Source organism: Anastrepha ludens, chromosome X (assembly GCF_028408465.1).
Source record: "Anastrepha ludens isolate Willacy chromosome X, idAnaLude1.1, whole genome shotgun sequence".
NCBI classification, from domain to species: Eukaryota; Metazoa; Arthropoda; class Insecta; order Diptera; family Tephritidae; genus Anastrepha; species Anastrepha ludens.
In genome coordinates this window covers 96,129,663-96,151,120 of record NC_071503.1, presented here as the reverse complement: position 1 = coordinate 96,151,120, position 21,458 = coordinate 96,129,663, and the positions used below count along the sequence as shown (strand labels likewise).

Genomic DNA, 21,458 nt, shown 5'->3' with positions numbered 1-21,458 from the left:
ACTTCTTCAAAGATGCTGCGAATCGTAACGTAACTGTGAATGGTAAGCGCTACAGTGAAATGATATCCAACTTTGTTTTGCCCAAAATGCAAGAGTTTGACTTGCATGACATGTGGTTTCAGCAAGACGGTGCCACATGCCACACAGCACGCGTAACAATGGACTTGTTGAGAGGCGAGTTCGAGGAACATTTTATTTCACATTCGGGACCTGTCAATTGGCCACCCAGATCGTGCGATATAACGCCTTTAGCTTATTTTTTGTGGGCCTATGTTAAAGCTCATGTCTATTCAGAAAAGCCTGCTTCAATTAACGCATTGGAAGACAACATTAAAGCATTTATATGTGAGATACCGGCCGAAACATTAGAAAGAGTATGCCGAAATTGGACTAAGCGGATGAACTATTTGAAGCGCAGTCGCGGTCATCATTTGCATGAAATAATCTTCAAACATTAAATTATATGGACTGTACTATCGATTTAAATAAAAATGTCATGAATTTTTCTGAATTTTACGTGTGTTTTTTTGAAAAACTTTCCTATAGCTCTTAAAAAATCACCCTTTAGTACGAATCGGGCGTTTTTATCTGCATTTTGTGTACATATGATTTTCGCAGTTTTGCAAGTGGCTAGATTGTTCCACCTCCAGTTTATCCGTGCCTTCATGTTCGCAATGATGCCTTTCCGGATCTTCTTTAAGGGTTTTAGTATGTCGTTTTCTTGTTCAAATGGCATGTAAACTGCGATCTTGGAAATATCATCTACAATTTGGTTTTCTGCAATGCCCTTAGATGTATAACCGTCTGTCTCCGGCCAGTCTTACTATGACTCCCCTGCATTTTAAAACGTTTTTAGATGGAATTTCGTATGAGTTTATTACCTTTGTCACTACGTTGACACGTAAGTGTTCATTTTGGAGTTGATCGATGTATTTGCGAATGCCAATTCTGCAGCCTTTCCACCTGCGAAGACTTCTGACTAAAAGATACTGAAGTGATGAGGCAGTTTGAACAGCTGCAAGATGCCTAGCTAGATCCCTGCACCTACTCTGTTCAACATTTACGAGCCGCCAGTAAATATATTAGGCGTGTTGGGGCTAAGCTTCTTTCCTCTTTTCCACCCCTCTTCTTCTTTATTGTTCGGATTTTCCTCACCTAATTTCATTTCGGAGTCGTATAATCCGTATTGACCCTATAATTCAATCCTTATGAACTATGCTCGAGTGTTTTTCAGGTAAATTCAGTCGTTGCGCTAAGTCTTACGACAGATTTATCTACTAGACATTCTGCTGCAATGTAAATCGGTGACAGGCGCTGCCGTTGGAGTTGTTCTCATCACACCCGTAGTGCAGAGTGCACCGAGACGTTGAATACTTTCCTGTGGTCCACCACACTAGAGCACCGTATCGGCTTGACTATACCTCAATAGCACAGTACATTATAGAAGGAGATAGACCCTATGTCTCAGCATCATTTTATATGCATATAGTGCGTTACTGGGCTTTTTCTTCCTTTATTATATATTGTACTTGCATGATAGTTGGCTCTTTAAAATTACTCCGAGGGGCTTCGCTTTGTCCTTAAGACCCAATTGTCTGCCGTTCAGCTTCGGGGGGAGCCAATTCGGGATCTTATACTTTCTAGTATACAATATCCTGTCCCAGGCCTGCCTGCGTTGCAGTTTGATGTCTTGTTGCCAGTGTGTTATTCATTATATAGCTTATGGTGCCTGTCAATACTAATAGCTGATTAGCTGCGAATAACCAGAGAAGTATCGATAGAACACTACCTACATGCTAATTTAGTGAGTTTAGCTTAAAATGATAATACAAAACAGAAATATGGAATGAAATGTTGAAATTATTTTTTTATTATAATCTGGAAACTTGCGACGCAAACTATGGGCATTTGGCTTCAATTCTTGCCCGAGCTGTATTTTATAGGCACAAAAGGCAAGATCCCTATATAAAGTTTTCCACGTAGTCGAAGCACAAAGCCAACAAGTTGAAAACGATGACGATTCGACATTTTGGCGTCTTTTTAACACTTAGCTCTATGAACTTCGAGAACAGATTTATTTTTTTCAAAGTAAATTTCCATAATTTGAAAGCGCTGTTCTGGCGTTAAGCGATTCATGATGTCTTTCCAAACTTCAGTGGACAGAAATGTCAACACAGTTTGCTAGTCTGAGCTGTTCTCAACCGTTGATATCAATACCGATGCAGCTAAAAAAACACCCGATACATATGTATGTACATAGGGGGGTAGAGGTGGCAGCCGGGTCAGACCAACTCACTTAGACCGCTGCCGATCCATTGTGATACCACAGTTGCAGTTTATCTGCTTCTCCTCGCTGAACCATTTTGTTTTATTATATCCCTAAGGACATCAGTAACATTTAGTGGCATGTCACGCGGGCCATCATCACTCTTGCAGCTTCTGCAATAGTTAAATTGAGGAACGTTCAATATTTGAGCATGTCAACCTATGAGACAGTGACCTGTGATTAATGCAACTAACATAGAAACGTTTTTCCTTGATCGATTAAGTAGCGACTTTGAGCGCCTGAGGTCCTATTTTCGCCAAATTCCTTTTGTAGCATTACATGTCAAACTATCAATCCATCTCGTGTTGACTAAAGTGACAATGCTACTGGCACCACGTAGTTTAAAGGTTGAGAGGAGAATACCTAGAATATCCATATCAAGAGGGAGGCGAGTAGTAGTGCCCTTCTCGCTAATTTGTCTACCTTACAATTCCCTAGTATGTCACTTTACCTGGCACCCATATCAAATATAATATTCCGCCATCAGTTCCTACGAAAGCCTTAGTAGCGCCACACCTAAAGATTGAGCATTGGTGGAAGTATTGGGGGAGTTGCTTTCTTCCGGTTTTTTGAGAGACCCTGACTTTGATTTTCTTTTTGATTTTCCTTTCGATCCCATGTTTCATCCCACGAGTGTGGAGCAAGGGAAGGCCCACTCGCACAGGCTCCTGTGTGCACGCAAGGTTGAATAATACAGATGTTCGCCAGGTATTCTATATACTCCGCAGGATTGAGCGTAATGCTCCAAAAAATAAATGCAAACAAGGGTTCCATTATCATTGCATATTTAGTGATAGTGAAAAATGTGCACTGTCACTAAACGTTTAATGATAGGGGAAAAAATTGCATTATCACTAAACTTTTATTGCTATATATTTAGTAACAGTGAAAATCTTTAGTGATAACTAACATTTTTCAATAACATAACACTGCTTCTTGAAGAATAAAAGTAAGACTATGATAGTTGAAGCAGTTTAAGTAAATGTTTTCAAAATAAACCATAATTTTGAGTGAAAACTTTTAATTATACCGCAACAAAAGTAGGAAAACAATCAATTTTGATTTGCTTTGTGCTGCAAACCTCCAATTCTCCTATCATTGTCATTCAAGTACAAAATTACTTCGGTTGCTATTGCCCACCATGCGAGTCTGTATATTGATTTTCATTCAAAAGAGGAAGTTATTTAAAAAAATTTTGCAGCCTGGTTTCTTTCAATTGAATACCTGTGGACTCCTCAACGAATTCGAGAAATAATGTATTAGCACTTATGGAAGGCTGCAAATTACGTTTTTCCACTATTGAGACGTCCTTTGTATATATTTAAAAAGGCTAAATTTTCTAATAGATTTTCTAATGTTTATAAGCTGCAAAATCTTGAAATCTTAATTCTCCCAAATCGATAAATAGTAAATACATATTCATGTTTAATTTATTAAGTGCACAGAATCGACTCTTCTGGATTTGCTGAGTTTGAAAAAAAAATTATAATAATGTAAATAGCACCAAGTTAACTTAAAATAATTATATTGTTTTATAGATAGTTCGGCAATTAAATTTTGTTAGTTTTTATACCTTCTGTGTTTTCGACGTCATAATCATAAAAAAAGATCGAGGGTTTTTATACAAATGTGTTTATGTATACGTACATGACTATTTATATATTCTCTGAATATAATATCAATAATATTAATCCTTAAATGAATACCCGCAGCACATAATGCGCAAAGTGATCGTACACGTCTGGAATCCATTAAGCGGCAAATACTAACCAAACTTGGTCTGAAACATAAGCCCAATGTATCTCATCCCCTTCCCAAGCAATTTATTTGGGATACTATATATCGCGCCGATGGTATACATAGCGTTGTCAGTGATTTTGATTTCAATGAGAATGGATCACATCAATTGGAAATGATAGCAGATGCGGATGATAGCCAAGAAATTCGGCAACATGACCTTACAAAGCTGCAGCTTCACTTAGAGGGCACCCAAGAATTGGAGAACACTATTGGTAAGAAGGAAATTATTGGAAATTTTATGAATCGAAATAATGGCGATGAACACAATAAAGAGACTACTAGATCTAAGATGCCAATCAAAGCCTCGAATGATTATCAAAGTATAGACGATATGGTGAAAACAGCAAATGAGAGAGTATTAGCGAGAAATTCACCTTTAGAAAGACCTGCTTTTAAAGTGTACACCAAATATCGTATGATAAATAAAAGTTCTTTTTATGAAAAGAGTCATAACCTGAAGTATAAGGGATACATGCAAAACGTCCGATTCAATGAATCCAGCAAAATAAATAATAGGAAAAGCACAAATAATCTCACATATCTTATGCGTAGTAGAAAGCCTAACTTAAATGTGGACATTCTTGAAGTTCGAGAAGCAGAAACCGGGGATGTAACTTACGATAACAATGATGGTGATGCATTTTTACATGCTAAAAGTCTTGATAAATATAATTTGCATCATCTTGAATATGGAATATCACAAGGTCAAAATCAGTATGAAAGTGAAGATTTTTTCGGTGAAACCCAAGAAATTATCACATTTGCAGAAAAAGGTAAGAATGAAATTTGTATTTGGAAAATTCACAGTTGTTTGTGTTAGAAATTCGCAAATCATGAAAAGCATGCTCGAATTGGCCTATTTTCAAAAATAATTGTTGAACCTTTTAAAATTGAATTATTCAGCTGAAATTAAAATTGATATAATGAATGATTAAATAGGAGAAACTGAGTCAGGATGAAGAACTAAGTGGCGAAGGCAATAGCAGAGTTTTATGGGTATACTTTTCAACGATAACTATCTACAAAAATTCGCAGAAGTAAATATATTTGTATTTAAATATTTAATTTTCGGGTTCTGCTGTCGAATAAAATATTACAAAACCGGCATATGTACATTTATTGTACTTATATATGTATGTATGCATGTAGAATATACGCACTTTCGCAATATATTTCCCTCAATTTATGAAACTAAAAGAAACTGGATTTTCTTAGGTCTCAATTGTATTATGTAACAAATTCTAAAGCTCTTGCAATTATCTGAGCATAGATGTGTATATACCTATTTACCTATATGTAGATCATGCAAGCAAACTCGCGTTTTTCAACTTACCTGAGCATATACACCAACATTCGGCGAATACATACACCTCTATATGATTGGACAAGTTCCTTTCACTCCGGTTTCGGTTATGTCTTGATGTTTGCCTTCAGATAAAAAAAAAATATATATATATGGGCCAATTATATATACCCTTTATGGGTATTTGGCCGAGCTTCTCCTCTTATTTGTGATGTGTGTCTTGATGTTGTTCCACAGATGGAGAGACCTACAGTTTTATGCCGACTCCGAATGGCACATATTTTTGCTATGACGAGTTTTTTAATGGTAGAAATACACGCGGAGGATTGCAATTGCCTGCCGAGGGGCGACCGCTATTAGAAACAACTTTTTCTTAATTTTGGTGTTTTACGGAGATTCGAACCCACGACTACGAATAGCAGTCAAGCACCAAACCTTTCGGCTACGGCGGCAGCAAAAATACTTCTCTTTTATCATATATCGTTTCCCAGCGGCAGGTAGTGTTTATGGAAAATTTTTTCGTGGCAGAAAGGCACTCAGAAGTTTGCCATTACCATTCGAGCTATTAGAACTTTTCCTATCTTTTGATGATACATGTACACAGTAGCTATCGAACCCAGGACCAACCACATAGCAGTCACTCACACGTATATGCGGCTTGTTTGAGTAACTTAGTTATAAATTGTTTACTCCCTTGTCTTTACTCCCCTGCGTTTTTCACGTGATTAAGCTCTTTGTTTGTCTGCGCTGTTGTCTAGCCTATTCTTTGCTTTCTTTGTTAAAGTGCGGAAAGCAGCCTCTCAATCAGCATGCCCATACGCCATAAATTAGGTATTTATTAATGTGTAGCACGCAGGCGGTCTTCCTGAAAGATTAAAATAAAGATACCAACACCGATACCCACATGTCGGTTGTTTATAACATTAACGACGTGTATATTAATTTCTTCATTATAATACCTAAATACATATAGACGTAAGTATGTATGTATATAAAGGAATCAAGAGAAAAGTACACAAATGTATACTATATATACCAAAAAGCATATAATGATGAAACGAGTCGATTTAGCTGTCTGTCTGTTTGTGCGAACGACAACTCCAGCAAAAATTAATACATTACGAATTATTATATTATTACTAGCGGACCCTCTGCCTGCTTCGCTAGGCATATCAAAATTAGAAATGAAACATGAACAATCGATTTAAATTCACTCTATGAGTATTTATTCTTTTTTTACCATATAAAATTAATGGTAATTTTAAACTTAAACTAACGCAAAGTCTTTTCGTAAACTACATTTTTTGTTTTGCCCTGAGTTGTGGTATAAATAAACAGAACTGATGTCTTTCCTACACGTGAACATGATACATACTCGTATAATTGTCCGTGGGAGAAGCATGGATATTCTAAGTCAATTCCGCATAATTCCAGCGATTGTCCTTGTGTTTTGTTTATGTGTTTGTTTTAATCTATCTTGCTCATTACGTTGTATACGTTCTTCAGGTGAATGGCCTGAACTTGATCTGGCCATACGTTCCCTTTGATTTTGGTTTTGAATTTCTCGCTCTTCTTGTGATTGATTTTGCCTTTCATTTGATCTATTTTGCGTTCTACGCGACCGACGATCAATATCATTTCTTCGCGGGCGTGGCATTTCTAAAATAAAGCGATACAAATATAAATAATATAATTTTCCTTTTTCCATTGTTGAAATTAAATTTCTAATTCTTTTGGCCGCATACGTTGATTTCAAATAAGTTAAGAGAAAATAATTGAAAAGTAATGAATTTAATCAAAAAAACATGAAAAACTCACAATGTGCATGTGTAATTTTACGCAGAATATATTTTATTTTTATAAATTTTTTCCCCAAAAAAAAAAATAACAATGTAAAACGCACTTTAAAATTGTTGACCACTCACCAAATGGTTTTGATATAGCTGATTATGTTGATTTCAGTATATCCAGTAAACAAACTGTGGTGAAAGTCCTTTATAAGGACCAAGTTTATAGTGGTGAAGTTTTAAGTACAACACAATTTTCTGTACGCACGGTTGCTCTTTGGCAAAAATAAAGTAATCTTTAGAAATCATAAAAAAAAGTTGCAAATTTTAGAGAAATTTTTTAAAGAAAAACTAATACATGCATTTACTTGAATAAGTAAACACCAAAAGTATACTAAAATGACTATTTAATGCGTTGTTTGATACAAATTTATATTATTGCTCAAAACCCTCTGCGGGCTGTCGCTGTCTTTTTGTTTCTGTATCGCATCGCGGTGAATTCACGTTTTTCAGAAAGTTGGCAACAGAAGAAAATTGAAGAAATTACATATTTTGCTCATATTTGCTATTTTAGTTGTTAAATGAAAATGTGTTTCAGGTATTTTTTAATCTTGCAACTATTCTTTGGCTTTGAAACTAATTATTACCTAATACAAACTTGTTCTCTTTTAACAATGATAATATTACTATGTGAAATCAAGTAAATATGCATTTTTGTATTATATCCTGAACATTTGTCTTCAGCGCTATACCAATGCTCGATCACTTGGAGCATGAAATTTACAGAAGTATTGTAACAGAAATCCCTGAGAGCGCTATTCTAGTTATACCTGCTTTTAGGCATTTATCTCGTAAACGTACGTTTGCCCATATAAAATTGTCTACCTAAATGCATGAAAAAAGTGTTAGCATAACTTTTTCGAGTATATATACATACAGGAGGATTTATTTTATACATTTTGCTCGTCAGCTTTCGCGTTTTCTTTTCTTGGTTTTAGACTTTCACCACAAAAAAATTACGCAAACCCATGAACAAAGTTATACTAATAGAGACCTGACCTTAATACTCGAGCTACCATCAAATTAACACGTTTTATTTTTTAAAAGAACATTTATGGCGACTGTCGATCCATATTCATGGATTTCAAAAAATGTATGGATTCAACCGCTGAATAATTTCGTATATTTTAAATCCATCTAAACTTTTACATTTGCGCATTTATATATAAGTATTTAACATTTAATTTAAGTAAACGTTTCAATATTTGTCCAAAAACTTTGAACTTCGAAAAATACAGGCTTATGGTTATTAATGGAATCAAATACATATAACGAATTTTTATTTTATCTAAATCATAAAACGTTCAAATGAAGCTCAAAATATTTTTCCAGTTTGAAAAAAAGCAATGTGCTTTGATGCCGTGTCACGCATGCATAAAAAGGAAAGAAAAGAGAGGACAACTGTTACGAATAATACAGTCGCATACGTCACTCGACATCAGAACAATGTTATTCATATCTGTGTATATTCTATTCATTTGCGTGTATTCTCATTCCGTATACGTAATGTCCGTATAAGGGAAACACGCAAATATTGTATTTTTCACACTTACACAACGCACACATACTTTTACCGATTTCTTTAAAACTTCACATAAACCATCTATGTACCAATACCAATGATCTGTGAAAGTTTGATTGAAATCGGTGAATGCGTTTAGGCGTGAATCGGCGACTAACGAACACAAAAAAACGTCTCCATTTTTATATATCGTCCCCTTAGTATAACAATAGCCTATGTGCTCATAGGCTATTATTTTTTTATTGAATTTTTGGATTCTCCATTGTCGATTTTATATGTGGTCAAAATTTTGTCAAATTCTAGTTCCACAAAGTGGGTCAAAACGTCAGTCAAAAAATAATAAATATTTACAGACATAACGAGATTTGAGTGAGAGCTACTTTCGACAAAAAGTTTGAAATTCATTTTCTCAAAACATCAAAAAATGTATAGGCTATTTTAATACTAAGGGGACGACATAAGATATGACGTGAAATTTGGCACACATATTACTTCCTTTCCAAGATTATTTGGTTTTGCAATTGGCCGAAATCGGCAAATAACCACGCACGTAAAGGTAATTTTTAAAAAGCCTTGCAAAAAACATGATATCTTTTATAAATACATCTATTACTGCTGTGCCCGGTACTCGTTTAGCACGTTTTCCATCTTACACAGTTTTTAGTTTCAAGTTTAAAAAAATATTAACTATTAAAATAAACAAAAAGGAATTAGCATTTTAAACTTACACGCACATAATTATTTTAAGATGTATCATATTAATCTAGTAACTCTTATAAATATCTAATATGTAATAACATTTTATTTCTACTATGTAGGTGTGTATATGCTTTTAAAAACTACTCACTGATTAAAGATACTTTTCCATTCAGAACAAGAAGACTTTTGACAAATGACAGTGACTGCAATGAAGCGAACCGAATATTTGATTCTTGGTTGGTTGGTACAGGTGCTGTCTGAGTTGGTAGAGGTGCTGTCTGAGTGACTCAATTAGCCCAAAATGTATTGTAGTACACCACTAGTAAAATTATTGTCGTTATTTAGTCAAAACATCTTGATTTTACTATAAATCTGTCGTCATCTATTGTCTTTCCTGCAACTTCTACCAATTTGTTCATTGAGAATATCCCCAACATTAGAGTAGAATGGGGTAAGATAGGTCATTTTTTTTTGGAGAGCTCTTGCTACGGTGTTTTTGCATTGATTTTGAAAAATAAGCAAGCTTTTGAAAGGTTATTTATCTGCTAACATTTTGGTTATACTGGCTTATGTTTGGTTAAATATTTTGGAAGCTGCATTCAATAAGACAAAGGTACTTTTTTTCGATATTTTCAAAATCGGGGGGCACGATAGGTCACTATATGTGAGGGGAAAAGAACAATGTACATGGCTTGGAAATTAACGTTTTAACCTTTATTTATAGAGTATGAACACTGCACATGCTATAAAAGTTAGGAATTTTTCTTTAATTCATCACGCAAGCACGTAATGTTTCGAACGGAATTTTAAATTGTTTAGAGGCTGATCGAACACTAGCGCGATCTCGAACTGCCGCGATTGCGTTTTTTACGTCCTCTTCACTTCGTTTCGGCGTTTTTCGCACACAATTACGCACCATTTTGCTGCAAAAATAATTAAAATTTATTTTATTCCTTTAAAAGTAGTGACCTATAATGCCCCCAGACGGCTGACCTATAGTGCCCCCAAGCACATGTTTTATGTTAGTGTCGATCTTTTTTTAAAAAACAAAAATATCAAAAAACTGACACATTATTCGTGTTCAGCATTATTTTCTACGTAAAATAAAACTCACCTGACAAATATTTACTTACATTAAATGCACTGCACCGTAGAATAAAAAAAATGCTATGTCGGAGAAAAGCTCACAAAAAACTAAACGACGCCAGAACTAGGATAACTAATCAATGGTGACGGCCGAAATGACAGTCGCGAACGTTGTTCCCCACCACGTATTCAATTCACATAAGACGAGTGATCTCTGCAAAAACAGTGCGACGAAAACCCCACCTACCTATTGTGCCCCCATACCTATCTTACCCCATTCTACTCTATATGTCGTAAAACACCCAGACTCACACAGATAGTGGAAGACTGTCTTCCTAGAATATTCTAGATTGCACATTCTACATCTGTCGTTATGCAGCCACCCCATCTGCCTAGCATGGTCTCCGATAGGCCAATGGCCGGTTATTGTTGACGTAATTCTAAACATGTCTGTTCTTAAAGTTTTTAACAGCTCGTCAGTTCAGGACTTGTTGTAATCTACCCTTCGCTATTTTGCAGGTATCGGTGTTAGTCTATCTTTGAATAGCATGCTTCTGGAATTGCAAAAAGATCTGCCTTTGGTAGACGCTTCGGGGGCAGCTCCCTGCTACTACGTCGGATATTCTAAAGGAAGCACCCTGTCTTACCAGCTCATCAGCTTTCTCATTTCCTTCAATGTTTCTATGACCCGGTATCCAGATGCTTAAGGCATTCAATACTTCTTTGCATTGTCCGACAATTTTTGAATTGGGTAGGTAATATGGCTGTTTGACAATTTGACAAAATACGTGCTTGTTGTGGGTGGTTTCTGTTTATCCTGCAAGCGTTTCTTATCCCGAAAACCTTTGCTTGAAAGATGCTATTGCAATGTCCTAGGCGAAAGGGCTTGGAAGTGCTCTTTCGAATATACACCCGCGCCGAGGCCGCAATCCATTTTGGATCCATCGGTGCAAAGTCCGGGGGTGTTTTCCTTGACTACTGAATTTAACTTCCATTCCTTTCGCGTTGGAAACATTACCTTAAATTCTAGTATAGGGCAGCGGTAATTTAGTCCAATGAATTGCCGTTTAGCTTTCGACTACCAAGAATTGTATTATGACCAAACATCCTAACATTTCAACAACCGCCGTCTTTTATTTTGATGACGATATTTGCTGCTGTTAGTCGTAGTTGCAAATCTACTGGTAATTGGTTTAGTTTGATATTCACTGCCACAATTCCATAAATCCAGTTATTCCTGCGCGGTTGCTCGTTGTACGCTAGGCACTTTATATTATATCTAGGAAGACCGCCATGGTGAATTTTATTTTGATACAGGATTTTTCAATATGACCAAACATCTCATGAAGGGCAGTTTCCGTGGATTTACATTTCATGTTAGCTTGTGCTTATCCCCCTTTGCTAAAGATCTAATGTTTATATATATGATTCTTTCTAGTGTTTTAAGGAGGTCGAATATCCTTCGTTACCTCTTGTTTCTTCTTACCCACGTTGGGTATGAATACTACCTTTACTTTGCATGCTTTGAAGAAGCTTAAGAGCCAGATCTGCAAGTGCTTCTGAAGTTTTTGAAGCAGCTGATTTATATGGTTCAAAACAGTTTATTTTGAAGAGAGTATACTCCATATGTGTCCACTATTGAATCTATCTCGTCTTCTGGAAGCCTCTGGAAAGTCCAGGTTCTTGGCATGTCGTAGGACTTACACCCAGGAAAGTGGCTTTTAACTAAGGTTTATAGTGGTTCTCTGGCAGAGCTTGTGCATCCTCTTTAGAAAATATCTTGCTCAAACTCGCGGATTCTCTAGAGTTTTCTATTCAAGTGCAATAAGATTGGCAAGGCTCAGCTTCAGCTTTCTTGCATTTTTGACGAACACCGGTCACATCACATTCATTAAAAACAGACTTTAATTTATCTCTAAGCTATTTCAATTCACCGTTCAACCACGGTGGTGATCTTTTATTGACGCCACTGATTGGTGTGGACTTCTTGAAACCTCCCCTCCTACACGCTGACCTTCTCATCCAAGTTGGCCGTGGAGTATATATCCCTTCCAAGGTTCAGTTTACATTTTTGTGGCAGTCGGCTTAGAATAGCGAAACTCACTTAGAGGTCCGTTGCGATACTACTGTGTAATATTGGAACGTTACAGTTAGTTTTCATGGAACCAGTTAACTCTCTTATGAAGCGTAGGATAGATTTTATTCCAACAGCGGATAGTTCCGTCAGAGAGTCAAAATGGTATTTTCCCAATAATTTAGCCTTACTCCTAGCTAAGGCTGGACAGTTACAAAAAAGTGTTCTACTGGTTCTTCCTCTTCCTTAACTCTACAACTTCAGCAGCACTCATGCGAAAAAATTCCTAGCCTAGAAGAGTGCTTACCTAACATCCAATGATCGGTGGCACAGCCGCGACCTTCGAGATGCTCCTGATATTATTTTATTTATTTTCAGCCAAATTAGCCTGGTTGTAACACACGTATTTTCTTCTCTCCATGAACTATTGGATAATATTATTTTGTTTACTTAATTTGCAAGTTGCCATAGGGATTCCAATGTTGCCTCTGTTTTCAAGAAGTTGACTAGCTCATCGGCCCTGCAATTTCCTTTAATTTATCTATGTCACGAAACCCATATAAGGCTGACTTTGAAAACAATGTTAATATCATTTAGAGCTGCCTGGTATTCCTGATCAACCTTTGATCTTAGTATAACTGCCTCCATTGATTTGATGGCCGCCTGGCTGTTCGAGAAATAGGCTGTCGTAGTTCTTGTTACGGCGTTTGGTTAGGCACATAGTTACCTCCTTTATAGCTAAAACTTCTGCCCGATATATGCTACAGTAGTTCGGAAGTCGGACCGATAGTTCTAGTCATAATTCTTTTAGAAAAACTCCCTAGCCTACTTTATTTTCTAGTTTGGATCCATCCGTGTAGAAATTTAATTTGAGTTTGCGACTCTCTTCTTGACGGCATGTTAGTCTTGAAGAGCTTGTTGAAAGTGAGTTTCGGGAAAGAGTAGTCGATTTCTTGGTTACAACTACTCATAGTATGTAGTGTAAAAGCGTGGCCGAAGCGCCGGGTCTTCCATAGCGCCATACTATAAAGTCGAAGCGCTAAAGCGGCCACGTGTTTTCCTACCAGAGTTAGAGCAGGTACGTTGACTAGCACATCGACCGCTTTATTAGGGGTGGTTCTTAAATCGCCGGTGATGCATAAAAATGCAGTAATTTGGACCTTGCTCAGCAGAGTCGTTTAACTTGTCTGTTGATGACAACCACACAAGTATTATTTATAGTAAAATAGGCCGAACTACCGAAGTGTAAAGCACGTGTGTGATACGAAGTGTTAGACTCCATCTGATTCCGACCGCTTTTTTGATTGTGCGCAATTCTCTTTCAAAGGAATCTCCACACAATTCAAAATTAACGCACACTTCTTGCAAAGAGAATTAGTTCAGTTTTATCGGACCTTATTCCGAGCCCCCTATTCTCTGTCCAGTTACTAAGCGTGACCATGTTAGAGCGCAGAATCTCCATGAGCATGCTGGGATACTTGCCTTTAACCGCGATTGCCAAATCGTCAGCGTAAGCTGTGACGTGGCAGCCCCCTCTCTTTAGGGTCAGTATCAGGGACTTCACTGCCAAAATTCAGAGGAGAGGGAGGAGGACCCCTCTCTGAGGAGTAATATATGCAGATCTATCTACTTATTATTGTGTAGCCTAATCTTGCAGTTACTTTTCTTCTGACAAGTATGGCACTTGTATTAATTTTGTTAAAGGCTCCTTCAATGTCTGTAAAAGCTACCAAAGCAAACTCTCTTTCTGCCAGGCTCTTTTCGACGAACCCGACAAGCGAGTGGGCGTGTTGTGCCGGAGGGAACCTGTTGATTCGTATGACGCCCCATAGATACTCATCGACATTCCTTTCTAAAAGTTTGAGGAGGAAAGACGTAAAACTGGTAGGTCTGAAGTCTTTGGGATTAGTCTGTGAAGGCCTGTGCTTTACCGGCTTTTTTCCTGGGAAAAGTGCGTCTAGGAGGAGACCTTAAGGTTCCTTGCTTGACGTGGCCCATGTATTTCGTGACCCTTATGTAGCCTAGGTTACATTGTGTCTTTACAAGAATTCTTCTGAAGCTGCCTCTTCTGTAGTTTCCTCAATACCCTTACAGTAGTTTTGCCAGTATTCGCGTTGCGCAGCTCTAACTGCTTTTTGAAGATTTTTAAGTCACCTGTGTAGGCTAACTAGCCCTCGTAACCTCCCATTGTTTACAACCTCTTAATTTGAGACTCCATATTATAACGAATTCATCCCAATTTGTTCTTCTCGGATTTATAAAAATGGTGATAGTGTAGGATCTGCCTTGGAACTTCAATGGTATAAAACAGTGATCAGACATTGATATCCTACCTGATACCATCCATCCTTCACGGACATAGCATTGTTCTCTGTCAACAGCGTAAGATCCAGGACTTGCTCCCATCCTTGAAACCTTTCTGAGCTTGGGAAGATGAAAGTTGGCTTGTATAGAGGTGTTACATATGTATACTGAGCTTAGTATTTAGAATGAAGTTAAATAGTGACTCAACTCTGTCGTTTGTTTCGCTACTATTTCATAAGGTAAGCCTCGCATTCATCTCACATCCGATAAGACAAATGTTTGTTGGTTCTGCTTAACAGCCTCTTGCATTTCCTCCGGCGGTGGTTCTCTGTCGTTAGGCATGTGTGCCGGGACCAAAAAGAAATTCTGGAAGCCGGCTTCCTTACTCATAATAATTTAAAATTTTAAAATTAAATTTAAAGATGTATACATTGAGTAATAGCGTTGCACTATTAGAGGTTTTGAAAGATTTTACTTATCATAATGGGATGATGGTTTTTACTCATGTTCATTGGGGACATAAATTCTTCGTTAATATTTAATTTTTTTATTTCATGATTAACTTATAATTATAATTAAAGCCGAAGATGTTGAGCTTAACTTTGAATTATTATTTACAAGTCTGAGAGAAATATTCGCTAAATAGCATAATATGATCTAGTTCTATGAGTTCGGAAAAGTAGGCAATCGGTTAAAAGGTTGAAAATTTCGATGACTGATAAAAGTTGCTAAAATAACAGTGGCATATTTTCAAGAAGATATCGATGCGTACGTTGGTGTAACCTAAGCGAAGACGTCCGAATTTGATTAGATGAAGTATGGATATGCAGGCAAGGTCATTTCCTTGAATCGTAGCGTGTCCAGAATACTATAGAAGTATGGATAATGTTCAGTTAATGAATTTCTGACGTTGCTGGCATAGTATTCGCTGTTTTCAAAATTACTATTCTACAATAAAAAAGTCTAATGAGGAGAGTGAGTCAATGCAAATAGCATATTTACAGTGGTCACACAATTTATTCGTACACTCACAGTTTATAATACGGCTGGAATTTAGAACAATGTATATTTTGGAATTTCTGGGAAACTATAATGTTTTTTTTAATGAAACTTGGCGGAGATGTTAGTGAGGTGTTAAGGAACACTCTTTATAACTTAAAATTATTCGGGAAATAATAATTTTTTAATTATTTACATTCAAAACGCCCTCGGGAACTTCACTATAATTTGCCACATTACACTCTATATTTTTTAACATTTCACTAAAATTCACCAAATATACACTCCCACGCGTGTTTTTACCGATTTTTATGCTAATATTCTAATTATATCTATTAAAATTAAATGCAAATTCATTTGCCTATGCAATCACATTCCAATTTTAAGCGCGAACAAGAAGAAGATTGGAATTACAACAGTATGGTGTTGCCGGATGCCTGCAAATGAAAACAAAAATTAAGTACTTGAGTTTAGTGTTAATGATGGGAATGGGGGTTATTGTGCCTGCTTACTACATACACGCATTTGACGTTTTAATTTTGGGTTCAATGGTTTTAACACGGAAAGGAGTTTTACGCAAAAATACTGTGCATTGCGTAGCCGGAGTTGGACTGATGAGGGTTATTTTTTTGAAGCGCGGCCGAAGGCCGCCCACGCGAAAAGGAGTTATACGCAAAAATACTGTGGATTGCGTAGCCGGAGTTGGACTGATGAGGGTTATTTTTTTGAAGCGCGGCCGAAGGCCGCCCACGCGAAAAGGAGTTCTACGCAAAAATACGGTGGATTGCGTAGCCGGAGTTGGACTGATCAGGGTTATTTTTTTGAAGCGCGGCCGAAGGCCGCCCACGCGAAAAGGAGTTCTACGCAAAAATACTGTGGATTGCGAAGCCGGAGTTGGACTGATGAGGGTTATTTTTTTGAAGCGCGGCCGAAGGCCGCCCCCGCGATAAGGAGTTCTACGCAAAAATACTGTGGATTGCGTAGCCGGAGTTGGACTGATGAGGGTTATTTTTTGAAGCGCGGCCGAAGGCCGCCCACGCGAAAAGGAGTTATACGCAAAAATACTGTGGATTGCGTAGCCGGAGTTGGACTGATGAGGGTTATTTTTTTGAAGCGCGGCCGAAGGCCGCCCCCGCGATAAGGAGTTCTACGCAAAAATACTGTGGATTGCGCAGCCGGAGTTGGACTGATGAGGGTAATTTTTTTGAAGCGCGGCCGAAGGCCGCACACGCGAAAAGGAGTTCTACGCAAAAATACTGTGTTAATTAATTTAATTTAATTTTAATTACTTTATTATTTTTTGTGATACGCTTAATATCATTGTTTTTGAGTTTAAATGAGTTGTATGTTTTTATTTTCAAAATTATTTCTCAGCTTTAAATTACAGCAAAAAATACTTCCACTGAACATCCCTGCGTGCGAACTTCGTTTTCATTTCAGGTGTATGGCAACACCAACTTTTCGCTAAATTATAGAACTTTAACATTAAATTACTTAAAAACTATAAGCCTCCGGCAGGTTCTGTTTCCAGTTTTAAGATGGGGATACACCCCTCTATCACCCCCTTTTTACCGTTTTTTCCAAAGCGATATATTTACATTATACTAAATTTTAGCCTATAATACTTAGCACGATGTATACAAACGAACAAAATTTTGATATATTCGTAGAGAATAACATATTTATTCAATATTTAAGGAACAAGCACTTTCAATTTCATTTCTGGAATTAGAGAACTTAAGGCCATAACGAAATAAGGCACAATTTTATGCGAAAATATTATTCGTACATTAAAACAATAGTGAAAAAACAAGTATTTAGTACTTTGTTCGACCGCCTTTAGCTGCAATTTTCTCCCACTCAACACTTAAACTGTCTTTAATGACGCTTTTGAAGTTATTTTGTGCTTTTTTTTTTTTAATTGGCGCGTACACCCTTTTTGGGTGTTTGGCCGAGCTCCTCCTCCTATTAGTGGTGTGCGTCTTGATGTTGTTCCACAAATGGAGGGACCTAGAGTTTTAAGCCGACTATGAACCACAGATATTTTTATGAGAAGCTTTTTCATTTCAGGGACCATACTATCATGCAAATTATTCTTCAAAATGGTTAAATACAGATGTTTGTCCATTTTATCATCAATGAAAACCATTTTTACTACTCCAGATGCAACTGTGCACCCCCAAACCACTGCATTTCCTCCTGGATGCTTTATGATAAGAACACGATTCGGCCATCGCGCTGCACTTGCTGCTGCTTTTGCGTCAATCAAGGTATTTTGTTTTTGTAAGTGCAATATTCGGAATATCGACTGGTGAAAGACAAAAGTACACGGAAGCAAGAAGGGAGCGCTGTGCACCCGCATATATGCATGTATGTTTGGACGTGCATGGATGTACTTACATATGAATACAATTATTTTGTAGGAAGCTTAGAAGGAAAGTAGGTATGTGTGTATGTATACATGCATGGATATACATATATTCATACACACCTACATAGGCTTAAAAGCAAAATTGTTTTTGCACTTGTCAGGAAGAAACTCGTTCACTAGTGCGTATGTGTATTTGATTTCTTGTAGGAATGTGATGTGCTGTGACATGTGAATAAATAAGTCAAGGTTATTTGGGCATACATGCATATGTACATATAATATGAAAGGAAGATGATGTTCTTGAGCTTGTGCATTATTGTTTCTCATATGCAAATGTACATACATACATATGTAATTTGCCGTCGAATACATAAACTATAAATTGAAATACGACATAAAATAAGTATTGATTTATCTTAAACCATTATTTTATTTTTGTAAGATGAAGCAAGCTTCTACAGCAGAGATTTGTTTGTTGGTCGTGGCTCGGAAAGGTATTGTAAAAGAGGAAGAGCATTTGGTTATGGTTTTGGGATAACTGATTCTACATTTTGCGTTTGCTTACGCTTTGTACCGGCGGATATAAGGTTGTGAATTGGTTTGTCTTGGCTAGTCAAAAGTAATATGAAAAAGTTTGTGGGGATGAGATCTGTTCAAGCTTCTAGAGATTTGAAGTTTGCCTTGTACATCATTATTGCGAATACGAGTAGAGCATAACAGGAATGAAGGAGCTTATATTGCAGTTGAACTTGTTGCCTATCAAAGAGTCTCCATAGCTGTCTAAATACGCTAGCCTATCAAAAACTGTTCTCCCTATTTTAAATCCCATTTTATTCCTATTTAGTATTTTGTTTGAATTAGCAAACCACCATAACCTATCACAACACTGGAGAAGACATTTAGTAGGGCCTACAAAACGTTCTGCCCCATACAATTTAGCAAAAAAACTCACCCTCCTTGGTAGAGCAGTGAGCTCTTAAAACTAAGGAAAACATCTGGATCGACGTTTAACCTCAGCTACTCGACAGGAAATTGGTAATTGTACAGAGAGAGTCGGAGAGAGTACAAGAAGGCAATTAGGGCCGCCAAGAAAGAGAGGTGGTCGGAATTTTGTTCGTCAATCGAATCCGCCAGGGATTCTGTTAGGCTCAGCCATGTTCTATCCAAAGATCATTCAATGGCTTCTTGGTTCAAGAAGTCTGATGGTACTTGGTCTGCCACGACAGAAGAATTGTTAGAACTTCTGCTAAACCCGCATTTTCCGGGATGCAGCGTCCACGATAGTGGGAAGGGAAATATCAGGCGGATCTTATATAATTCACCGCATCTTGCAAAGGAAATAATTACAAAGGAGAAAATTGCAAGGGCAATTAAATCTTGTTCACCTTTTAAATCTGCGGGGCCAGATGGGATCATTCCAAAGTTGTTACAGGGAACCTCAGACGGTCCTAAAATGGCTAGAGGAAATGTTTAAAGCTTGTTTAAATTTAGGTCATACTCCAGACAGTTCGAAACTAGTCAAGGTCGTCTTCATTCCAAAAATAGGTAGGAGGGGACATGAATCAGCGAAGGACTATAGGCCAATCAGTCTTTCGTCTTTCCTGTTAAAAACCTTTGAATAACTTTTGGATATATATCTCACAAGATCTTTGGAGAGCTTTGGTATATCAAATGCACAACACGCATACCTTAAAGGCCAATCTACAGAGACAGCGCTTCACGGGGTAATCCGAACAATAGAGGGTTCTCTAGAGAACAAACATTATACCATGGCGGCATTCTGGGATACAGAAGGCGCCTTTATCAATGTTAGTACAGATGCTATCTGAAGGGCGTTGATAGACTTAAGGGTGCATCAGTAATTGGGTCATCTCTATGCTAGAAACGAGGATCATCAAAGCTAATACGGGTAATATCAGCATAATCAAGAAGGTCCACAGAGGCACTCCACAAGGGGGAGTATTATCTCCACTTATGCGTTATTAGCAACACCTTAACAAAACTTAATAGAGGTGTGGTAAAAGCGGTGGCGTACGCTGATGATGTAGTGCTAATGTCGTCAGGACTGTGCCCAGTGGGATCATCCAAAGGACGTTAGGCGAGCTTACCTCTTGGTTTAAACCCCTGTAAAACAGAAATTATTCTTTTTACCACCAGATACAAGGTAACAACTTTTACCCTACCAAATATCAACGGACAAACTCTTTCACTTTCACGTATGCTTGGAGGAAGATGGGCTCTTCAACCTAAGCATACATTATGGCTGTATAAGGCGGTTACACGACCTATTTCATGTTTTCGTTGTTGTAGCAGCATAAACATTCCCCATACTTACATACGGGGAATGCTGCTGGAGTAAAAGTCCTTGGCCGGATATAAATCCGGGTCATTTCGGTAACATAGAACCGACTGTCGTGGAAACCTATTTTATCCTATGGTTCGGTAGTTTGGTGGAAAGCTCTAGGGAGAGAGTATAATACCAAATTACTCGGCAGAATACAAAGATCAACCTGTGCAATAACGGTCGGTGCAATCAGATCATGCCCTAGAGAGACTCTCAATGCACTGACACACGTTATTCCAATAGACCTACATATTAAGACGACAGCAACCATGAGTGCATTTAGGTTAAATGAAGCGGGTCGCTGGAAAGAAAAAACGTATGGTCATGCCAGTCTATTATTGTGACAAACTCAGTTAACCTCGGTGAGGACTGACTACATCGTCCCGACGGTAACATTCAATAGGAATTTTGCTACTCTCTTCCTATCTAAGGAAGAATGGAATAAGGGATTCTCTCTAAACAACTTCGCCACTACAGTCTATACAGATGGCAGTAAATTGGACTGTGGTGTTGGAGCTGATGTATATTCTCACAGACTTAAAATTGAGAAATCTGTGCGTCTCCCTAATACCAGCAGTGTGTTCCAGGCGGAAGTACTTGCAATTGGGGAAGCTTGTAGGCTACTAATCGCAGATTTCTTTTTTAAGGGCAATATCGCTATTCTTTCGGATAGCTAAGCTGCAATCCAGGCACTGGGTTCGGCTACAACAACCTCTAAAGTGGTGGAATAAAATAGGAATAGCCTCACCACCTTGAGTGTAAACCATAAAGTTACCTTAATCT

The 21,458-nt window shown here is 37.6% G+C and overlaps 1 protein-coding gene across 3 annotated transcripts in view; it reads left to right on the top strand.

The window, feature by feature from the left end:
- The window catches only part of LOC128870494 (uncharacterized), a 107,105-nt gene that overhangs the window by 42,776 nt on the left and 42,871 nt on the right, over positions 1–21,458 (top strand). For 2 of the 3 annotated variants that reach the window (XM_054113173.1, XM_054113172.1), the window contains one exon: positions 4,039–4,899. In XM_054113173.1, the coding sequence (XP_053969148.1) occupies positions 4,039–4,899 (861 nt within the window). The remainder of the gene's footprint in view (positions 1–4,038; positions 4,900–21,458) is intronic. The other variant, XM_054113174.1, reaches the window with a different exon arrangement.